The 18,478-nt window shown below is 41.9% G+C and overlaps 1 protein-coding gene across 1 annotated transcript in view; it reads right to left on the bottom strand.

The window, feature by feature from the left end:
• The window catches only part of cps1 (carbamoyl-phosphate synthase 1, mitochondrial), a 102,557-nt gene that overhangs the window by 46,769 nt on the left and 37,310 nt on the right, over positions 1-18,478 (bottom strand). Inside the window, exons 25-28 of the mRNA XM_017707326.2 lie at positions 16,182-16,363; positions 10,945-11,139; positions 6,428-6,495; positions 2,521-2,596 (exon numbers count right to left, since the gene is read on the bottom strand). Coding sequence (XP_017562815.1) covers positions 2,521-2,596; positions 6,428-6,495; positions 10,945-11,139; positions 16,182-16,363 — 521 coding nt within the window. The remainder of the gene's footprint in view (positions 1-2,520; positions 2,597-6,427; positions 6,496-10,944; positions 11,140-16,181; positions 16,364-18,478) is intronic.

The following is an 18,478-nucleotide window of genomic DNA, read 5'->3' as shown; positions in this document are numbered from 1 at the left end:
TGGACCATATATAGCTGGAATATTATTAGGATCTTTGGACCATATATACCTGGAATATTATTAGGATCTATGGACCATATATACCTGGAATATTATTAGGATCTATAGACCATATATACTGGAATATTATTAGGATCTATAGACCATATATACTGGAATATTATTAGGATCTTTGGACCATATATACCTGGAATATTATTAGGATCTATGGACCATATATACCTGGAATATTATTAGGATCTATGGACCATATATACTGGAAAGAGAATGTTACGTTCTTAAAACATTATCAAAGCTTCCATCCAACATTAAACTTTAAAAAAGTGAGGAAAACTGTGTTTTCCTTGATTTTGGGCCTTTTAACATAACCAAAAAACCACTAGCACTCCTAGTCTGAGAAGCTTTGTGGTTATGAGCCAGGAGTAATAATCATACCTCACTGTCATAGGAAAGAGAAAAGCGCACAGATGGGCTGGTAGTTAAATAACAAACACATCAACATGTCATTCTTAAACTACATATGGGACAAAGGATGCTCCTTGGGCTCTAGAGTGCTTCTCCACTTTTAAGCCACTGCTTTGCTGGAGTGACATGGAAAGACTGTTTAAAATCAATAGTGCCCTCGAGGTATTAGGAGGCTCAGGCCTTTGGAAAAAAGCCCAGGCACACTTTCATATGAAACAGGTTTAAGAGCTTTTTGCATCAGTACCAGGTCATGATACTCTGGATGAAAGTAACAGTATTGCTACTTGGAGACATATCAATATTTTATTATTAAATACTTTAATATCTATTAAGCCCATTGGTAGATTAATAAAATAACATTTATTATGAAAGTGTTTTATTTTTGTGCTCCAGAAAACTGCACAGACAAGTGCCATCATTTGTTGTGAAAAGCAATAAGTCGCAATAAACTACAGGAGGTTACATTGCAGTTCTTGCATGACCGAACTGGTCAAAGGCTTGAACACACCTACAATAGAACCTCGTGGAATAAGCCCTGTTTCCCTGAAAGCGGCTGTAGCAGCAAACTGGAAGCATGAACTGCATTCAGTGTAATGTGAGTCAGCAGCAATGAATTTCAGACGCAGACGTTCTCTTACTCTGTTTGATAAAGCTGATTCCTTTATTAACTGCACAAACTCATTTTCCGCTGTTTGTCGTCAGCTGACAAACCACTGAAACTGAGATGAAGCTGTTTTTGCTTCAAACTCTACATTTTACATTCGGCTGACGCTCTTATCCAGAGCGACTTACAATTGGATCATTTTACACAGGTAGGCGAAAGTAGTATTAGGAGTCTTGCCCAAGGACTCTTATTGGTATAGTGTAGGGTGCTGACCCAGGTGGGGATTGAACCCCCGTCTACAGTGTAGAAGGCAGAGGTGTTAACCACTACACTAACCAACCAAACTCTAACACTTGAGTGAGCTGTACATGCTCAACTCATCACTGCTGCTATTGTTATTGCTTTAGCAGAAGCAGTGTTACCCTGTAATGACTACCTCCTGCAGAAAAATGGGAAAAATTGAAAAGGGCCTGGAGGATTAGTTAAACTATTTTCCACATTTTATCAAAACTATCAAATTTAGACCCCACAGTCCTTCGTGACGACACAGCTGACTGGCTGAAATGCACTGGCGAAGAAAAACATGCCACTAACGGACTTTTAACACGAAGCACACAATAATTAGGATGATGTCATGAATGCGGTTATAACTCCAAATTTTCCAATTCTAAATCTAACGGAAGTCCTAAAGGAAAGGTTCTTGTTTGAAAACTGCAAAACCAGCCCATTTTTATTGAATTGTTTTTGGATTGTCACAAAATCCAACCCATTCCTATAAATGGCAATTCAGGCTTTGTTGAGGTACAACAAAAGGCAGCCAATCAGAACAGAACAAAAAAACAACCTTGTTTAATTCTAAGGGTGAAGAGAGACTGGAAAATGACCATGTAAACATAAATTATTAAACATTACTAATTAAACATTACTTATTACTTTTAGTGAAAAAAACCTCATGGGAAATCAAAATGCATGCAAGATTTAGGATATGATATTTTTTTTCTTGTTTTGGAGATAAATTCATACATAGTCATCCCTAAGAACTTTTACAATGTATTGGAAACAACTTTGAAACTTTTAAGCATGAGTTTTCATGGTGTGTCCATACCTGATTTGGAAGGGACCGTATATCTTTACAAATGGCAAGAGAAGTGTAATGTGGCATAACATCGTGATAATGCTGTATCATAGGGCCTCTGGTGGAACAGAGCCTGACTAACAGTCACAGTTTTTCACGAGTGGCAGTGAGTAAGCATTTACACCGCGGTGACAAACAGATTCATTTCTTAATGGCAGCATCATCAGAGGATGATGGTACTTAGGAGAACTGTGATTAGAGTTTAGGTCTTTATTACGCTCATTTAAATTTGTGTTATGGTAATATTTCCTACTCACTGTTGGTCGTAAAACTGAAGTAGTTCAGCGTGGCCCAGTGTGGGGAGCGCACGGCTTACCTGTGAAACCTGTGCCGCCTCCTCCAGAAAGCGTTTCATCTCCTCCTCCCCGTAGGCCACGTTCATCGCAGAACCACTGAGAACAGGAAAGGGGGGAGGGACATCTTCATATAAGACAATAAAGACACAGAAAACGACTCTAATAACTTAATTTAAGGCGGACGCATCTGCTGTGCCTAAATTAGCCCTTTGGGAGGGCAGCGCAGTGACACAACAAAAGATTAAGGAGTTGGAGAATGAAAACACAAGAAGGGATGAATACAAAACAGAGCAGGGATGGAAAATCAAACGGCGAGAGATATTTGGGTCAGCCAGCCCTGCGGCACCTTCAAAGTTTTGTTTCTGAAGCTTCTCGTGTAGAAACAAAAGGGGAAAAATGGAAGTGTGAAGGGGAAAATGTGGAGTTTTTAACTGATTATGACTTCGCGCCAGAATTTGAGGCGGAATGTTCTGGCTTTTTGGTAATGTAGTAAGAACCACCTCTGCCAAAAACAATCCAAGAGTTTTGTCAGAGTGATCCAAGACGATATCTGCCTGGTCCAGAATCCGCAACATTCTCCAAATGTCTTCTAATCCACGCATACAGCTGAATTCATAACTGAATACAACAATAAAAGTCTATGAGACATGCTTATGCCAACTGTTTCATACAATGAACCTTTCAACGGTCCAAATAAAAATATCCTTGAAGCAGAAATTCATTCTGAACTCCTCACAATGACACGTTTATTCCACCTAGTCTGAGTAATGTTGCTGTGGGAACATGAAGACCTGTGAAAGTAATCATCGTCGGTTCTGTATAAAGAACTCACATAAGCGGTTCGTTCCATTCAAATGAAGTGGCTGCGCCGGGGCGAGCCTGACAGGTTCAGTGTCAGTGCCGTAGTCCCTTTCTGGCACAGCCTGAGGCGCAGCTAGAGCATTATGGGTAACGGTCGCGTGGTGTTATTGCAGTGACAGGCCTTCCGAGACCCCACTGTGGCCGCGGTGTCCCCAGACCTCCAAACAAACCACTGCTAAAAGCACGGGTCTCGACAGAGCGGTTCAGCTGAAGCATGGTGCAAAAAGCACCTAGCAACAAGAAATACAAAATAATGTTTCACACCCTGGTGTTAAAAGGTACACCGTGCAGTTTTCCACGGAAAGTTCACAAATTTTCAGGAAACTGTATCATGTCTTAACAAGTGCGGGAAGCTATTTCTGTCATCCTTCAAGGTACTTTCAGCTTCAGTGCTGTGATAAACCATGAGGTCAGTCATGCAATGAATAGACATATTCCTGGGTTTCTGTTTGTTTATAATGAGAGGGACATCAGAACCAGCCAGTGGCAGATTCTGCAGGTTCTTTGTCTTGATTACCTGCTGTAGACACTGGCAGAACCAGAAGTACTGTGCTGATGTCGGAACAAACCCTCGTATCTCCGAAATGGTAACTTTACAGGAGTAACTTTCCATGTAAGTCAGTGGAACCAGCCATCCCAAAAAACACACAGCTACCATGACGTCACACTGTAAGTGAGTTCTACACTAGGCTTGATTTGTTCCAGCAGTGGATCACATTCTTTCTTTTTACCCCTCAAGCCAGATCCACCAGTTTCTGCTGATATCAGCCCGATACAATACCCATCTACACCAAAATGCCATCTCTAGTTTTATCAGTGTCCTCCTTAGTATGATCAGCAGGTTCTGCCTTTTCTTTTCCAAACTCTGGTTAAAAGCAAAACTTTTGTTGGATGCGTCTCAAAGGATGCACTGAAGGTAGATTGCATTTCTCAGCTGTTATGTCATGGAAGGTTGTTTCATTCTCTAGGATTCTTCTAGTGTGGCTGAGAAACGCACCGTTCATTTCTGAGAATCTGAAAGGACCCAGCTGGTCTGTCCTTCACAATTCTCAGTCATGCACAATCCACACGCAGCACAAAAACATTTGAAAAGGTTGTGTTGAGATGCTCCGTCTCCGGAGACGGTAAAGAAACAAATAAAATTAAACGTAGCACTTTTAAAGTAAGATTTAAATGCATTGCACTGCTTGTGTCAGTAAGCTGTGACGTGTCGGTAAAGTCTGCTAAGGCTGCCTCAATTGCGTGAGACCAAGCACTGAGAAGGAGCCTTCAGATACCAGAGCTAGAACGCTGTTTCCTACCACCGCTGCAGGCCTCGCCTTAAGACAAGGCTACTGAAACATTTTACTGAAGGGCAGCGTTCGTAAGGGTACACAAGACCTGTATGACTTTTATGATAGCTGACATAAACCTACAACCCCAAAACGGACCTTGAATTGAATCTAGAACCTTTTGTCACTGTGTGTGTTTGCACACTGTGAAAATAGCCCGCCGCATTTATTTAACCCATCCGTGCAGTGAAACACCCACATACATGCACTCTAGTGAACACATACACACACACACACACACACACTAGGGGCAGTGAGCACACTTGCCCGGAGCAGTGGGCAGCCCTATCCACGGCACCCGGGGAGAAACTGGGAGTTAGGTGCCTTGCTCAAGGGCACTTCAATCGTGAACTCTCAGCCAAGGGGATCGAACCGGCGACCTCCTGGTCACAGGGCTGGTCCCTTAACCTCCAGATCTGCAAATCATTCCATTCTGTTTTTTATTTCCATTTAACACAGCATCCCAACTATTTTGGAATTGGCGCTGTATATAAACATTTCTAAAGGCTTATTTCAACAACTTTAGATCGTCATAAAGGCTGCATTTGTCAATTTTGATGTCATTTCACCTCATTCGGAATAAGCCTTTACATGGTTCTTCAAGGGTTCTTTAGCAAAGCAAGGCGTATATATATAAAGTCAAAGAACCATTGAATTGTTTATTGCATTGCTAAATGGTTCTGTTCTATAATGGAAAAACTGACATACATGGTTCTTTAAAGAACCTTCTGGATCTATATGGCATTACAAAGGGTTCCACCATCGTTAAAAGTAGTTACAAACCCTTTTAGTACTTTATAAAACCCATTTGGCTGAGAATGTAGGGCCTTTCTCAGATTTGTCTTCAGTTTTGCAGTGTAATATTCTGTTAGCTCTGTATTTAGTATGACAAGCCACTGCAAACTCAAAATCATGCTCTTCGATAACATTTTCAAAAAGCTAGGTTAGTTGCATCCAGATTTTGGTAGGCAGTGCATACTGTTGCTGTGCTTCAGTGGATGTGGTCTGCTGTTCTCTAAACACCCCCTGCTGTCCTCAGCTTAATACATGTGAGGTAGTAACCCTCAGATTTAGCAGAGAAGTTCACGTGACTGCAATTAAACTTCAGTACAAGCACCGGTGACAGTTATAAACCTCTCTAAACCGGATCAAACGAACAATAACTGTAGGGGTGATATTTAATGCATCCCAGCTGATTAGATTTAATTGCTTTTTATGACTGAACCGTTTACTGAGCGAGTAAGCGAGTAAACGGGCTGAGTCTCCAGCTATCTGTGTTTGGTCTGCTCTCGGGGCCGAGTGGGCTGAAGCGTCCATTGAGAGACGCCTAATTTTCTCACTAACTGAGCGCCGAAAACAGAAGCCAGTCGTCTGATTGTGTAAATGAGCTCTTCAAGTCCCACCAATCTGAGGCACTGCAAGCTTTGATAAATTAAATCTCACTGAGACATTACCGCACGCTGGAGCCAGGGCGGCTGCAGAGGAAGCCCATGCTTTCACCAATCAACCACATTACAAGCACCTACATTTGTGTCCCTCTGTGCTGACATCAATTTGCATGCTTCATCAGCACGAGGAAATGTCAAGTCACTCCATAACGAGAAACCTCATGTTGTAGCCTTGAAATGGAAACAGCTTTAACACACGAGAAGCATCAAATCATTTTTACAAGAAGACGAAAATGTTCATTTCCCAACATGAGAGACTATTACTGTGGCTCTGAGGAGGTACTCACCTTAAAACATAGGATGGGCGTAAGAGGCAGGGATAACCCACTTTTCTGCCAAACGCAAAAGCGTCGTCCTGAAAAACACACACAAAGAAACTGTCTATCAAGATGTTGTACACACCATCCAACCGTCTGGGATAGGAAGCAGAAACAGAGAGGAGTCTTCAGACTGCAGGAGGTTTCTCTGAGGGTTTTCACTGTCAGCTCCAGAGACTGAGCAGAAGGCAATTACGGCGGTCCACGTCTAGAACTTGTAGAACTTTGTGTACAACTGGCCATATTAGAACGCCCAAACAAAGAGGAAACCGAAACTGCAGTCAACTCTAACAAGTCAAAGTTATTAAAAGAATTAATTAAGAATTAAAAAAATAAATAAACAAACAGTCCTATGCTGAACTCTGAACGCCCCTGGTCAAATAAATGGTATGGTGATTTTCAAAGTGAAAATAAGTTAACACACCCGCTACAGGGAACAAATCTAAATATGACATTGTTCTGCAGATTTTAGTGCACAATTTGTATTTGATGAGTTTAAAATATAAATATATTATAAAATAGGCAATATGTCGTAGCTTTTGCACAGGCCACACTTTTTTTTTCAAAATGTTAAATTGTGAACATTCAGAACCAACTGAAAGCTGAGTAATCTGCCTCAAGATTTAATTGCCACTTTTTCCCTCAAAGCATTACGGGTGTTAATTTTATTAAAATTTCATTCGCACTGTTAGAAAGTTTTCTTTGTCATTTTAGAATTATCGGCCCCGTTCATCCTTCTGAACACTCTACTGTCTAAAATCTCAGCTGTTACAGCTTCCAGCAAAGTAGCTGAAACATATGAAAAATAGTAGCATCATATTAAATGACTAATAAGTAAGTTATTCATTTTTCAGGAGATATTTCTGAGGAGATTGGATAATAAGATAATAATCCACTTGCCTAAAAAAGGGAGAAAGTCATAGGACAAATGCGAAAAAAACAGGAGTCAAGTTCCAAAAAACTATGAAACAAATAGAAAAGTCCTAACAACCTTCCAAGACCTGATAAATCATTAAAACTGCCTCCCTCAGATAAGCAGCACTTAAAGCTTTCATCTCTGAGAGGGAGGAGAAAATCAAGCTGCTTCAGATCTGAAAACATCCACAGGTGTTTCTGTCCATCCTTCCACTGTGAGAAGACCACTCAGTGCTGTGGGTCTGAAAGGACGTGTAGCTGATCAAGAAGAACCTCACTGAGAAAAGGAGACGGACACATCAAACAAAGAAGCTGAACAATGGACTGACCACCCCAGAGTCCAGACCTCAACACCACTGAATGGGTTTGATTACTTTAGAAAATCATCAACCAGCTTCTAAGACTGAACTTTGGAGGTGTGGAGAATACAAGCGGCCGAAATGAGTTCCTCCGCAGGGTGTCTGGACTCTCCCTTAGAGATAGGGTGAGAAGTTCGGTCATCCGGGAGGGACTCGGAGTAGAGCCGCTGCTTCTTCACGTCGAGAGGAGCCAGTTGATGTGGTTCGGGCATCTGGTTAGGATGCCTCCTGGACGCCTCCCTCGTGAGGTGTCACAGGCAAATCCACCCAGGAGGAGACCCCGGGGAAGACCCAGGACACGCTGGCGCGACTATATCGCCCAGCTGGCCTGGGAGCGCCTTGGAATCCCCCTTGGAGAGCTGGTGGAAGTGGCTGGGGAAAGGGAGGTCTGGGCCTCATTGCTTAGGATGCTGCCCCCGTGACCCGAACCCCAGAGAAGCGGAAGATAATGGATGGATGGATGGATGGATGAAATACATGAAGGGTGGTCTCTGACTTTTGCACAATACCGTGTCTTCAACAAATTAGTCTGAACAGTGATTCCACTCCACACAGTGTGGACTGAACTGCACCGCCTGTAGTTCATTTTGTCATTCTTCTGCATAACAAATATGTTTGATATAATGACACGGATCATTTAATCCCATTGCAGATTAAGCTAATCAGCAACAGGCTGGAAACAAGTCGAAGTCAAAGAGGCGCTGCCCGTTACCAAGAGAAAGTGAACTTGTCTCCTCTCTACTCTGGTTCCTCCTGTTGCTTTGGCACTTCTCATTCTACCACAAGCAGCAAAGTGAGTGAACGAGTCTCCCTAAGTGTTGGGTTTTAGCCCTGCAGGTTACGCGGCCTGTTTCAATAACCTAGAGTATATTAAAATGCAGGCGATGTGGTCAGTGAAGGAGTAGTAGCTGTCATCGAGGTGAACACTGTCCTCTCACTGACCCTCATAGTCTTCAGCTCTTCGGCCCATGGCCAGTGAGCCAGGGCAGCTAATGGACGTGGCATCGTGCTTCCAACCACAACACGTTTCAGCACTTCTAACATCTGCAGGTCAAAAGCACTCAACACACCTCAGGAGGTTTGGGTGGCGAAAGCTGCATTTCCGAGGCACAAAATGCCATGATTGTTAAAAGGTGACCAGCTCGTGTAGGAAAACTGTTCACATGCATCATTGAAATCGCTCTTTTCTTGGAAACCTGAGGTGAATTGGGGGTAGTAATATAAACATAATCTTAAAACAAAAATGAAAAGAATTACATATCAGGGTCATGAGGAAAAACAATTTATTAAAAAAGGAAAAGAATGGAATGGTTTGGCAAAAAATGTACACAGTTTTCCTTTTACCCCAGATGTGGTTGATCGACCAAAACATATTTGACGTCCAAATGTCTTTAGTTTAGTGTTGGAGCTACATGGCTATTGTAGTTAACAACCACTAGAAGTGAAACGAGTGTTTCAGTAGCCACGTTTACATGCAACCTGATAATCCATTTATAATCCGACTAATAGCTCAATCGGATTAGACTACATCCATGTAAACACCTCAGTCAGAATAGTCTAGTCCTATTCAGACCATTCGGAATACAGTTTCTATTCGATTGAATGAGGTGGGTAATCCTGTAAATAATCCGCTGAATAGAAGAAGAATAACCGTGTAAACGCCTCTATCTGATTACATTCCCAAGAGGAACGTATAAATCCATTCTGCATGTGCGTCACGTCACAGCAAAAGTTTATAATGTTTAACACGGCGGAGCAGAAACTGGTCTGCAGAGGAGACGAAGTTTATGCTCTGATCTTTAAAAGACGGCGGTGGGACGGACGACCAGCTTATGCGTCTCAGAACACGACGTCTTCCTCTCGGCCTTCTTTAATAAGGACGTGAAGGACGTTTTCCTGAGTCTGACATCATTTTAAAGCCATTAAAAAAAACAAGCACTGCTCACTGCTGCTCATCTCACTCTGACTGGATCTCACGTGATGTTCGCTGCCATGGTAACGTTTACTCCAAGTGGTTCACCACACATGCGTGTCATTTTGCATCGGGTTACGTGTAGTGAGCATGTAAGCGAAGATTTTCCATCTAATTGTCGAATAGAGTGAGCAGATAAACGCCTCAGTCTGAAGTGTGACTTATGACATGATATGACATTGTCAACTATAAAAAAGGACAAAACTTCATTGTGCAGCTGAACTGTAGAAGTTAATAAGGGAAGAATATTTTGCTTGTGCACAAGCAGCAGGCAGGCAAAGACATCACAATCACAATTTCTGTTATTTCTCTCTGTAAAAATATGTTAGAAAAGTCAAGAATAACAGTTATTTATAAAAAGAAACAACAGTTGCCAGAAACAAGAAACAAACAAACAAACAAACAAAAAAACACGAACAATCTGTAGCGTCCATATGTTTGTGTGACATGCCTGCATGTGAAAAGGAGTCGGATTTCGGCACAATTCCTGCGGTCTATAATAGCTGTTGGCAGCGTTCAGCTACAGAAAGAAATTTTGTTCGTTTTTTATGGCTCACGGCTCAAATGTGATGTCTTAAACCACATCCACAAGTCTGTGCAACGTCTAGGAAGACCTGGTTGCAGGTTGGGTTGACAGAAGTTCTGGGGACGTATTACTGGAAATGATTTGGGTGCCTTTTGACTTCTAGTGTTTGTAATGTGAGCCTCATAACTCCAGTGACAAAATAAAGAGGCAAAATTTGGACATCAACCATATCTTGTCTGACTGACTACATCTAGGATAAGTGGAAAACTGTAAATTAGATTTTTCATTAAACAGCCGTTTAATTTCGAAAGGATTGTTTTTTGGAAATGACATCATAAATGACAGCTATATAAACATCAGTTGACATTTTCAAGTGGCCTAAAAAAAGAAAAAACTGAGCTACAAGGCCTTCTTATAACAGCAACAATATCCTAAACAACAAAAAACATCAATAATGAGAATAATTTAATTTTAATGCTGGTGTCCTGTTGTTTACTGCCAAACTCAGATACTTTGATTAAACCTAGAGTCACCTTAGGCAACCTGGACCACAGCAATTTTTTTTTAAATTCACCAACAAAGCTTCTGAGATATTATTTTCTGTGGACCACTGAGACAGCACCAAAAGTGTAGCTGAAGAAACAAGAAACAAAGGATAAATAAAAGACACAAAGATTATTGTAGTGTTGTGCAAGACGGTACAGATTGGGCTCACCAGGGAGTTGAGGGCTCTCCATGGAGCCTGAGCGATGCCCAGCTCATCCAAGATAGTGGAGAAGACAGAGCGCTCCTCTGCCCGGTCGATCTGCAGCGGACTCGTGCCCAGAATCTTCACCCCATTTAGGTGCAGAGGCACGGCCAAGTTATTGGGGATCTGCCCCCCGACAGAGACTATGCAACCTGTGCAGCCCTTGAGAGAAGATAGCGTGTTAGCTTTCTCACAGTAATGAAGATCAGAGGTGATTCATCACAGTTTATGCAGAGCTGTAGCGATACATTGATATGAATCTACATATTGTGCACTGAGGGTTATAAAGTAAAAATGTAAAAAACACATCATGATACATTGAAGCATCCATCCCTCCATCCATCCATCCATCCCTCCATCCATCCCTCCATCCATCCATCCATCCCTCCATCCATCCATCCATCCCTCCATCCATCCATCCATTTTCCAAGCCGCTTCTCCGTCAGGGTCGCGGGACATTGAAGCATGTTATCACAATATAACCTCACGGCTGTGATTTGATGGCCGCAGATCATCACAGCTGTGATGTTATGGTGACAACACACGACCTTGAGTGTTCTATCGCTTTTATATCACAGTTAAATGAACAAAGTAAGAAATGAATAAACTGGCCGTGAACGCGGCGTTTAATATGTTTTAATGTTCAGTTCCTTCCTCCTAATTATAGCTCCTTAACAAGCAGCTCGCTGCTACGTCAGAGTAACGAGCTCCGCCCACTCGCTGCTCAGCCAGCAGTTCGTTCTCCAGCTCCTTACACTAAACTCCCAAACTGTCGTCACCACTGAGCAGCTTCTCTGTTCTTTATTGGGTCAGTTTTATGGCTCAGTCTGATTCGGTCTGACTCTGAAGATCAGACACGTCTGGCGAATGGTGTTGGGCTCATTTCTGGCTGATTCCAGGTTGTTCAGCTGTTCTTCTGTCACAGCTGCCGACTGAAAAGCTGCTCAGTGGAGACGACAGTTAAGGGATTTAGTGTCGTCTCGTCTTCAGAGTCGGACCAAATCGACTGTCGGTCAAACGTGATTTTAAAAGCATTCATTTTCTGTCTGTGGCAGTTAGAAGTAAAAACGTCCAAACAGCCTGAGCGTCTCCTACAGCTTTCAAAGTCGTTGCTTAGCAACGGCGTCTCAGTGGAGTGATACAGCGTTTGTGAAAAAGCTGTGATGTTATAGTGAAATAACAGCAACGAATCAGCTTGCGTGGCCGGAACTATCTGTTGTATAATGACCTGGAAAAACTGAAGATCAATCCTGGAATGTTATAATAAGCACGAAGGGAATGGTTATGAACAAAGGCAACCAACAATACTTAAAAGGGGAAAGCAGTCTGTTTCACCACTGCTGAAAGCTTAATTGGGTTGATATTAGTGAGTTGGTTCTGCTTTGAAAACATTGTTTTTCTTAAATTTATGTGTCATTTAAATTTAAAAGGGTTATTTTTGTTGACTGCATTTAAAAACGGATATTTAATGCTGCATTTAATGGATACCACGTAATCCTCTTTGCTAGAGTGTTCAGAGGTAGGTGCTATAGTATTCCAGGTGGTTGTTGAGGTGTTGCTAGCCCAAGGCTATGTTATCCCTGGTGTTTACTAAGATGTTGCTAGGCCACTGTTATGAAACTCCAGGTGGTTGCTAACGTGTTACCAGACCATTGCTATGCTCTCCCAAGTGGTTGCTATGGTGTTGCTAAGGTCAAGCTAGGCCATTGCCATTCAATCCCAGGTGGTTACTAAGGTGTTGCTAAGCTATTGCTATGGAATCCTAGGTGGTTGTTAAGGTGTTGCTAGGCCACTGCTATGTTATCCCAAATGTTTAAAAAGGTGTTGCTAGGCCATTGCTACAGAATCCCAGCTGGTTGCTAACGTGTTGCTAGGCCATTGCTATGGATTCCCAGTTGGTTGCTAAGATGTTGCTGGGCCATTGCTATGCTATGCCAAGTTGCTGCCAAGGTACTGCAAGAAGTTGTGGGAATCAAATAATCCAATAAAATACGCACTCATTTTTGGACCAAAATATAATTTTCTGATTATCCTGTTGATATCCTGTCTGATTATCTCCAGTCACATTTGTGTTTTTTTCTGTATTTTTTAAAAAACAGTCCTGAATCACTTCAAAATATTCAAATCCAAGGTGAAGTGTGAGGTTATAATGCACTGAACAAATCGACTCCAACCGAATCAAATCGTCATTTCTTCTGCAAGGGCAAAATGTGCATGAACTCCACTTACAGATGTCGAGTAAAAGTCAGAAGAGCAGCCTATGTTCTGTTTTCTTTACGTTAGTAGAGCTTACAGTGTAATGCAGACTGAAGTGAACTGTTCACTGTATCCAAACACTGCTCCTCTGACACCTCTGACAGATGCAATCGTTGCCCCATTGCACATTTTATTTATTTATTTATTTATTTTCCAACTGGTGGCCTTAATATGCTTGTTATTTTTCCCTCTATCTTTTCATCCTTTACTCTTTCAAGAATGATGGAGGCAGGTCAGGAGGTTCGGTGCGTGACCCTGAACACTTTCCTTGCACTCTCACTCTTTATATCTCTGATCCACTCTGTTGCATTCCCATGGCAACCACATGTATGACCTCTTCATTATTCATGCCCAGGTTTTGCCAGCCCCCTCCAGGTTTATACGCTCCCTCTAATACAATGTTAATTACCACAACATAGCATCTGGGAATTTCCATGCAAGAGCCATTTCGTATTGGAATCCTGCTTTTCCTTCCTCCTCTGCCCCCCCAGAAAACTAAAATATAAACAAACACTTCATCATCCCATGATCCATTCGCCACTTAAACCGGCTTATAATGAATCGGAAAAGGAAAAGTCAAGGGGTATTACCAGCCCAGAGGAGACAGAGCTCAGCTGGTGGGGCCTGGGCTTGAATGTGATCAGGTTTTTGTGGTCTCTATGGAGATGGAGCCAGCAGCATCGAGATAATGCCAGTTCGCCTTATGTCCTGAAACGATCCCAGGCAAGTTAATTGCTCATAGGACAAGAGCATTAGGCTATTAGAGCCATGTTCTAATGGCATACCCACACAGACATTAATCAGAGTTCATTTCTATGAGAGGCTAATTGCTTTTATTTTGAGCACACTTCAGTATAATGGGATTTTATTGGTGGGCTGATGAAAATCTGACTCTGCTCAATTTCAAAAGGTCAAAGCAAACCGCCAACATAGGCTTATAAACTGTGCAACAGGAGCTGTGGGCCCAGAGGACCATCTGATAACAGAATTCAGAGCTGAATAAAGATAAAAAAAGCAAACACAGTAACATCAGTTAGATGTTCTGCATGTTATCTATCAATTCTGTACAGTGGATAGTGGTTGGATAGTGTAGTGGGTAACACCTCTGCCTTCTACGCTGTAAACTGGGGTTCAATTCCCCACCAGGGTAAGCCCCCTACACTATACCAATAAGGGTCCTTGGGCAAGACTCCTAACACCACCTTGGCCTACCTGTGTAAAAATGATCAAGTTGTAAGTCGCCCTGGATAAGAGCGTCAGCCAAATGCCGTAAATGTACACGTAGACCTATACAGCACTGTGCTGACTGTTGAAAATCACATATTTTTGCTTGTAAAAACACCATATAGCTTTAGAATAAATGGAAAGGGTGGTAATTTGTAATTGCACTCAACGTGCAGAAGAACATTTTGTAATGTGGGTTGTGCTGCGGAGCCCCACGAGCAGACGAATCTGCCTTTTGTGAGTGAGTTGAAAGAGAATTCAAAGGGAACTCGATCAAAACGTGTCTTCTGAGGATGTAAGTGTATATCTACTACTGTCATCAGTTTAATTTACTTTGTATTTGAGACCTAAACATGAACTCAGGCCTTCCCTTTTGAGTCTGTGCGCAACCTTAATATGTAAAGACATATGACAGAACCCCCCCAGTTGTTTCCGTCCTCCTGACTCAGTAAAGCTACTTTTTTCAGTTTTAATAAAAACATTTGCATAGTAATTTAGTGCAGTAAAAAGTACTGAAAATGTCTTGTATTAAAAAAAAATATTTGATGCTTTGAGCTTGTTAAGCTGCTTTTCCGCTGCATGGTACCGGCTCGACTCGCTTTTGGTGCCGGCTACTTCATTTCAAACTGCAGATATACTGGCCCCTCAATGTAGCTGGTTGTCCTAGCGATGCCAAATGAAACTGCCGTGAAAAAACAGCTGGAAAAACAAGGAGAGTGTGGGAAATAACAGAGGACGATGAGACGATTCTGGTTGCTCAAAAAGGTGACGCAAAAGTGAGCGCCGACCTGGAAGCTAACGTTTGCGTGTGTTTAGCAATTCCCTCCAACCAATCAGTCGTCTGTAGCTTTTTTTGGTATCGACTCAGCTCGCTTGGAGCTTTGTTGGAGGCAGTACCAACAACAGCAACTGGTACCAGGTACCAGATTTGCCTAGTGGAAAACCAAAAACACATGAGTAGGGTGGAGTCAAGTCAACCCGGTACCATGCAGTAGAAAAGTGGCTTTAGAAGAAGCTTTGGCTCCTGACTTCTCCCAGAAGGTTTGCCTAACTTGCTTCTCAGTTCTAATTTACTATTTATTTATTTATTAATGAATGACTATTTGAAGGTTTGAAAATTCCAACTCATTCTTAAGCTTTTCACATGAGTTTATCACTTCAGTTGTATTGTTTTTACAGCAAAAAGTATCACCACTGCATTTCCAATGCTTTCCTTTTTTCGGCAGCCAAACCTTTAAAACACAGACACATGCATGTCACGTTTTGGCTCAGAGTTTTGGAAATGCACAACAAGAGGGAGGGAGCTGAGCTGTGTATTAAGAAGGGCGTTTCATCTGCACCAGAGAGCAGAAAGGCAGAAAATCTATTTCCTTGGAGTTTGCAGAAACAGAAGTCTAAGTATAGGTGTGTGAAACCCAGTAACAAGCTGCATAACTTCAACTTTTCCTTCTGTCCCTTCTCTGTTTCAGCCTTTCCAGCTCTGAGACAAAAGGACTGCTTCAGAACTAAAACCAAACAAAAGGCATGTTACGTGATGAATGCTTTGCCATCTCGCTTGTGTCGTAAACTCTGTACAAATCATGTCTTTTGAAGTATTTTTCCGAACAAACGTTTAAGTTTTGTTGTCCTAGCCAGACATCCTTGGCAAAAGAGAAAAAGTAAAAGTGATCACTATTCAAGTTGCCCAAAGGAAACAGATGCAAGAGTGACCTTCGACCACTTACCTCCTGCTGGGTGATGTCCAGAATGCGCTCTAGAGTCAGCTCCTCGAAGTAGAGCCGGTCGCACTCGTCAAAGTCGGTGCTGACCGTCTCTGGGTTATGGTTCACCACCACGGTACGCTTCCCCATCTGTCTGAGGGCGCGGATGCTCGACACTGCGCACCAGTCGAATTCCACACTGCTGCCTGGAAGCATGAACCACCGTTCATTTACCGCTTTTGGCGAATCATTGGGCCCATTTTCAAGGCACAGATTCAAGGGAGAGAATGTCCATAAATAGTGTCCATCAGGCTTAATTTGCGACTGAAAATCTGAAATAAACCTTTTCAAGGGCATCTGTGCTGTTTCAGTCTTTTGTTATCTGAAGTACTTTAAACCATTAAACAGTAATTCATGCTGAATAACGTCTGCAGGCAAACGGTTAAGATCATAATAAGTGCACAGACTTTCAACCATATCAGGGGTTCCCAAACTTTTGCTGTTTGCGGCCCACACCACAAAACGACCACAAAAGCTACCACAGATTTAAGCCATCAGATCGTCTGACTCTCCTAGCCGAAGTGATGACTGTGTTTGTCAGCTACAAAGTGCTGGAGGTCAGGCTGAAGACAGGAGGCTGAAAACGGAGTTATACCTCAGTTCGACAGGTTTAGATACATTTTCACTGTGTTTAGTCTCCAAGTGATGGTTTAAGTTGTTGGGTTTCAAATAGGGCTGAAACGAAAGATGTTCGAGGCAAAGAGGCTTCGTTTAATTCATGTCACCATATTTTAAACGTCTCTATCGTATCACTCCCGCTTTGTAGAGTGCTGCAAAAATGACATATTAAAAAAAAAATTTAATTTAAAAATGTTTCATATTAGATTAGAGCTAGCTGGTCTCCACGGCAACGGTTACCGTAGAGACCAGCTAGCGGGTGCAGCGAAGGTGAGGAGATGGTTTACCCCCGAAAACATGGCAGAAAACATAGAATTCTCACAACGAGTGGGAGGAGGAGTTCTTTTTTACGACTGTGAGAGATTCTGCGTGTGCATCATTTGCGGGGCGACTGTGACGACAGCAAGGCGGAACAATGTGGAGAGACATTTTAGGACGTGTCACACAAGCTACCATACAACTACCCACCGGGTGGCGCAGTACGAGCTGAAAAAGCCAGATGTTCTCAGTGGCAGCGTGGCAGTGCCAGGGCGAAGTTGAATTCGATCTAAATGTAACATTTGATAATTTTGTTAAAAACGCTGCAGATTTGGTGACAAGCTGTGTAAAATCTGAAGGCTGATTTTTGTTCTTTTGATAATTGATAATCTGTACAAACATGGTGCAACGCAGTGCACGATTTGTTAAGAATTGTGTAGTGGCTAGTGAAAATGTTGCAGAAGTGATCATTTGAAAATGTAAATACTTGCAGAGATTTCTAGAAATAAAGTGCTGCATATTGATATTCATCTGTTTCCTACCTTGTTAAATCATTGTTGATAATTACTGTGAGAAATCATTAACATGATCAGTGTCTTCACATAGATGAAGATCATTAATTATAAATAATAACATATAATTAAAGATAAAGACAGACAGCCCTCGAATTAATCGGTACCCAAGAAGTAGCTCTCAGTTTCGAAGAGGTTGGTGACCCCTGCTCTACAACGTATGTTTACGGTTACTAACTGATATGAACACTAGCGCCTGTTAGAACGTACAGTATGTGTAGCCCGTGTTATGAGTCAATAGTGACCAGGCATAATAAGTAGGCAAGACAAGCAAATGCACCAACATCTCACTCATGTAATTTATCTCTCCTCATCTCTACCTCCCATGTGCGAACACACACACACACACACACACACACACACACACACACACACACACACACATCATAAAATACGCCTTCCCCATACATAAGGTAGTAAGAATAAACGCAACAGACGGACAAATGAATTTATGACTATATTCACTACACCTTCTTTAATAAAGGTAAAACTAAGGACAAATAGGCTAACCTGTTTGTGAAGTTGTATTTCGTAGTTTTTTTCATGTACATCATAAAAGTTTCACAGAAAGGTTGAATAAATGGGCTCAGTTCTGGAGCCACTAAGCCCAAGGTTTTAAGCTTTGATCCAGTAAAAGTGTTGAGTTTGAATAAAAACATTTAGTGAGGAATAACAGCCAGTCGCTCGCTCATTTTAAGAGGCCTTTCATGTTGCATAACACACTATCGATATAGCTGTTTAAAAACACTAAAGTGTGATTTATCCGATTACTCGATTAATCGATGAAAATATAATTCCAAAAACATTCACTAG

The sequence above is a fragment of the Pygocentrus nattereri genome, chromosome 6 (assembly GCF_015220715.1).
Source record: "Pygocentrus nattereri isolate fPygNat1 chromosome 6, fPygNat1.pri, whole genome shotgun sequence".
Classification (NCBI taxonomy): domain Eukaryota; kingdom Metazoa; phylum Chordata; class Actinopteri; order Characiformes; family Serrasalmidae; genus Pygocentrus; species Pygocentrus nattereri.
This window is presented reverse-complemented; position numbering and strand designations above follow the sequence as displayed.